Below are 5,023 nucleotides of genomic sequence, written 5' to 3' on the forward strand. Positions count from 1 at the left end.
AAAAAAAAAAAAAAAAAAAAAGAAGAATTCAAACTGAATAATAATAGAAGTCTATTACTGGGAAAATCCGACTCCACATTTCTTCTACTCTGGTGTGGGGGGTGTCTCCTCGCTCTCCAATCCAAAAAATTAGGGTTTGCTCTTCTTCCGACGTTCTACTCTCTCTCCCCCACCAACACGTGATTAAATTAACCAGGGGCCTCAATTTTTTTAAGCTGGGCCTGTCTTGTTGGGCTTGTTGGTGTCTCGATTAACTCTTACAATAATGACGTCTAGACTATACTAAAAATTAGGAATGTGATTATCCCCATTAAAGAGGATGAGACGAGTTGTGAAATTTTCTTCCAAAGAGAGTAAATTTATGTGTGTCAAAAGATTACTTTCTTCATCATCCAACTAAGGGCTAAAGGGCATGAAAGAAACAAGAGAAATATGAAATTAAAAAGCAAAAGATAAATAATTTACATAAAAATATCATAGAATGTAATAATTTCCCCTCATTTCAGTGGTGTGCTTTTTTTTGTCAATTCTCTTGTACAAATCAACCAAATAAAAAACATACAACCCACCAAAAGAAAAGGAAAAATTGGATTTTTTTTTTCTTTCTCAAAGTATCTCTCTATCAAAAAAAAAAGGAAACTTTTGAAATTTTTTCTGATGAATAAAAATCTCTCTCAAACAACGATTCTTTTGCCTTTAACCTTAGAAGCCATTCTTCTCTCCTTATTGATATCGTTTCTCCTCCTTGTCGTTGAGTCAGATGCTCCTCCAATGGGAGCCAAAGGGCCTGACCAACTCTGGAATGGTTCTTTGGAGTAAGATGAAGTGAATGAGTTTGTGCTATACGGTATCTCTGATGGATCCAGCCGCCGTGAAGATCCCACCTGAAAACCAAGCGACCCGTCTTGATGTGGTGGAGGAAACTTCTCGCTTTTGCTCTTTGCATTCGCGTGTGTTATCAAACGCATCCTCTGTTGTAAAGATAAAAAAGATTCAGACATGGAACTCAAAAATGATTCATTTTTTGTTTGTTTTGAATTCTTACATCAATGTTAGATTGATTCTCTGCGTTGGCTTCAGGAGCCGGCATTGCTCTTGGGGCACGTTCTCGGGGTCTCATTCTTCTTCCGCTTTCTCCTTGAGCCTTACGGGCTTCTCTTTGTCTGCGCACATGAATACACCTCTCAAGCAACCATAACCAAAACCAATACATATTCTATTAAAACTGAGAGACCTTACCAAGCCTATATCTATACTAGATTCGGTTCTAGTTGGTAACAACTAACAAGGGAATACACAAACTGAAACAGAAAGCTTTACCTCCTATACTCTTCATCTCGTCTCTTGGCATCAATCTCTTTAGTTGGAGGATATTTCGGGAGATCAGAAGGTTGACATGCCAATGGCTCCGTTGTGAAGAACTATACAACAAAAAACAAATCAGCCATAGAAGTTCTTAACCACTACTATCAAGTCACACGCCTAAGACTCAAAAGTTTCAAGCTTTTTCCATTCATAAAACTACTTACACCACTCTCATTTCTGTAATAAAGTTCCAAACATTTCACTGCAAGAAACTTACATCACTCATCAACGCATCTGGAGCTGTCTGGCGCTCAGCTGGATCGAGCGATAGAAGCGTATCGAGTAGAGAAAGTGCCTCAGGAGAGAAATCTTTGTAAACCTCTCTTAATTTTCTCTTATACTGCGGTAAAGGCTTGTGATGAGCATGCTTATGAGTAGAAGGGAGCCTAATCTTCTTCCAGTACTCTTCCGAAGGCGATCCACATAACTTATATATCCTATGCAACTGCTCAACCTGCCGCGTCAACATTATACCCATTCATCAATTCATATGAATAACTCAAAACATTTTTCTCAACCTTCAAAAGAAAATCAAAACTTGAAAGCTAACCTCATTACGACCTGGCATAATCGGTCTACCAGCTAATAACTCAGCTAAAATGCAACCAGCGCTCCATAAATCAATACCAACACTGTACTCAATAACACCATGAAGAAGCTCTGGTGCTCTGTACCATAAAGTAACAACCCGATTTGTCATCTGTTGCCTCTTACTCGCATCAAAAAAAGTTGCAAGCCCGAAATCGCCTATTCTAAGAACTCCTCCATCATCTATAAGAAGGTTTGATCCTTTAATATCACGGTGAAGAACTCCTCGGCTATGGCAATGCTCCAGCCCCGAGAGAAGTTGCTTCATATAGCATTTAACCTGAAAACATAGACATTATTAACACGGTTAGGATTTGCCTCCAACTCTGTGTTGTGACTGAAAAATTCACCAAGGGTTATATGACCTGTTGCTCAGTGAATTTAATGTCCGGACTTGCAGCAAGACCAGCTAAATCATGATGCATATAACGGAAGACCAAGTATAAACTACTCGACATCCTCGAAGTAACCAAACCTTCCAGTTTAATGACATTAGGATGATCCAATCTCCTCAAAATCAGAATCTCCCTAGCCATAAATCTTAAGCTCTCGCGTTCATTAACATCACAACGCACTTTCTTTAACGCCACAATGTTTCCTGTCAACAAATCTTTCGCCTTGTACACATTACTATACGTTCCTGATCCAATCTACACACACACAAACACATAAACAACAAACTTCAATTACACAAAATCATTGCAAGGAACAAAAACGAAAACAGATTATGCTCTCTCACCTTCTCAATCTTCTCAAAAGAATCAGCTTTCCGTGGAAGCCATCCGCTTAGAGCTTCTCCACAGACTTCAGACAACCATGATGGCCATCCAGCTGCAACTTGTTCACCGAGCAAATTCTTAGGCGGGTTGCTTCGTCTCGGGTCAGGCTTAGACCTTTTCCTTTCCCCTTTAGATTTCCTCTCTTTGGCTTCTGTCACAACAAAGCCATTCTCTTCCTTCTGATCCACAACAGCTTCGTGATGATTACTAACCTCCTCACCATTGGAAGCAGAAGCAACAACAACAGCAGCAGCACTAGTGCTCTCTGTTGCCTCGGTTTTGGTCACAGACACATTGTTAACTTGTTGCCGTTTAGACTCAATCCTAGTACTAACATCGTCTCTAGACCCAGAAACTGATCCTGATGATCCGGGTCGACCCAATACACAACCCATCTCATCAAACTAACCTTCATCTGCTCAACATGTTTCTAAAAAGAGATCTCTTTAGCACAATCAAAAAGTCTCACTCTTTGAAATCAACTTTAACTGCAACACACACAGAGACACACAAATGGAAAAATTCAAAATTGGTTTACAACTCGAAACCCAGGAAAAGTATATCACATCGAAGATCAGATTTGACTAAAACAGGAAACTTTGAATAAGAAAAAAAAAGGAAGGGGGTTGGTGAAATTCACTTACTTTATGATCGAGGAGACGCGAAATTCTCAACCCAGCTGGTCAAATCTGAGACTTGAACAGAGTAAAACAGCTGCAGGGAGGGAGAATCCAAAAAAGTAAGAAACAGAGGAACAAAATTAAACCCTAGTTCTGAGAGAGAAAGAGAGAAGTCAGGCTATGAGAGACAAGTCAAAGGAAGAAGGTAAAGATCTGAGAAAAAAAAACTTGTTTAAAATTTAAGAGACACAGACACACCAAAGCTGACTCAAAACTCAGGAGAAGAGACAAACAAAATTGAACAAAAATAGGAATGAAAATTGAGGGATTTCAAAAATTCAACAAAGAGAGGCAAACAAAAAAATAAAGAAAGACAAAAAGGAAAAGGGGAAAATGGAATGGAGTCCAGAAGATTTTAAAAATGAAACCTTTAAAGCTAAAAAGAAAAAGATTTTAAAACCCAATTAGGGCTTTTGGAGAAAGAAACAATAAAAGGCAAGGGTGATACATACAATACAACATAAGCTGCTACAGAGTTTTGTAGACCAATACATATTTACTTTACTTACCACCATTAATTATGAAAGAAAGAGACCAACTTTGGGGTAAGAAATTCTCAAGAAGGATTGGTTGAACTGCTAAGGCTTTTTATTTTACTTCAAAAACTCTTTCTTTTTTTTTTTGAATCAGACAAAAAAAAGGAATAAATATGGAAACAGACGAAGATCTGTTGGCTGTTTATTATTATAATGATGTGTAAATTGTGTTTTGTTTGGACGCAACACACACACACAGGTCAGAAGAAGATTATAACTGTGTAAACCGCAGAAGATCTGCGGTTTTGTCCCCACCAACTTATAAAACAAAAAACCTCAACATTTTTTGATTACAAGTTTTTTTTTGTTTATTCTCTTTTTCAGATTTCAAACTAGTCATTAATGATATATTTAATCACTAATACATAAATCATTTTCTTACAATGGTTGGTTTCATTATTGCATTACAATATATATTGTCACTAATAACGGTTAATTTCGGATATGAAACGGCTATTAGAGGAAAACTCATTTTCTTTCTTATTCACAAAGGTGTGGTCTAAGACCATCATTAGTGGGGAGTACTCACAAAGTTACTCTCATATTAATTAATTATATAATTAATATTAAATTAATTAAAGGAACCATAAGAAAACTTAAGCAAAATCAGCCTATTACTAGAGAACCCCAAAGAAGGTTACTCAAACATTTAAATAATAATTTTTTAATTTGTGTTTATTAATTATCAAACTTTAATTATTTAAAATTATTTATATTACATTAATCAAAAACAGGCTTGATTAATCAAAAACATGCTTCAACAAGAACACAACATAAAAAAAAAAAAAATGAAATGTTTCAAAGTGTACATGTCGTAAAACAAAAGCAATGTGATTTCAATAAAAAATAGCTTCACTTCAACGATTGTAAAGCAGAAGAAGTAGTGACAAGGCTAGACAAAGTCCAACGAGAAGTGCATTGTTGTAAGTGGTTGGCTTGTTCTGCATTGGGTTCTCTCGTGATCAACAAGACTAGACAAAAGACCAACAAAATTTGAAGGAACAACAAAACCAAGCAGTTGAGAAACAGAGAGACCATAAGAGAAAGTAATCAATTTACTAAGTAGGCTTCCTAC

At 36.8% G+C, this 5,023-nt stretch overlaps 1 protein-coding gene and 1 long non-coding RNA gene across 3 annotated transcripts in view; both read right to left on the reverse strand.

The window, feature by feature from the left end:
• The window catches only part of LOC104744632, an 884-nt gene extending 653 nt beyond the window's left edge, over positions 1-231 (reverse strand). The window contains exon 1 of the long non-coding RNA XR_760655.2: positions 59-231. This is a non-coding gene — a long non-coding RNA (uncharacterized LOC104744632). The remainder of the gene's footprint in view (positions 1-58) is intronic.
• On the reverse strand, positions 458-4,007 carry LOC104744633 (probable serine/threonine-protein kinase At1g54610). 2 transcript variants are annotated; one of them, XM_010465711.2, is made up of 9 exons: positions 3,922-4,007; positions 3,377-3,446; positions 2,693-3,220; positions 2,319-2,603; positions 1,916-2,233; positions 1,583-1,819; positions 1,321-1,421; positions 1,046-1,163; positions 458-971 (listed from the first exon to the last, which is right to left on the reverse strand). In XM_010465711.2, the coding sequence occupies exons 3-9, from the start codon at positions 3,125-3,127 to the stop codon at positions 675-677; spliced, it is 1,791 nt and encodes a 596-aa protein (XP_010464013.1). In that variant the 5' UTR covers positions 3,128-3,220; positions 3,377-3,446; positions 3,922-4,007; the 3' UTR covers positions 458-674. The 2 variants fall into 2 exon arrangements, with proteins under 2 accessions (XP_010464013.1, XP_010464012.1); XM_010465710.2 differs by lacking the exon at positions 3,922-4,007 and having other exon boundaries at positions 3,377-3,779.

Source organism: Camelina sativa, chromosome 15 (assembly GCF_000633955.1).
Source record: "Camelina sativa cultivar DH55 chromosome 15, Cs, whole genome shotgun sequence".
NCBI lineage: Eukaryota > Viridiplantae > Streptophyta > Magnoliopsida > Brassicales > Brassicaceae > Camelina > Camelina sativa.

Coding starts and splice junctions, on each gene's coding strand:
- LOC104744633 (XM_010465711.2), bottom strand. CDS start 3,127: ATGGGTTGTGTATTGGGTCGACCCGGATCATCAGGATCAGTTTCTGGG. Junction 2,234..2,318: donor TTAAATTCACTGAGCAACAG/GTCATATAACCC, acceptor CTATGTTTTCAG/GTTAAATGCTATATGAAGCA. Junction 1,820..1,915: donor TTATGCCAGGTCGTAATGAG/GTTAGCTTTCAA, acceptor TTGACGCGGCAG/GTTGAGCAGTTGCATAGGAT.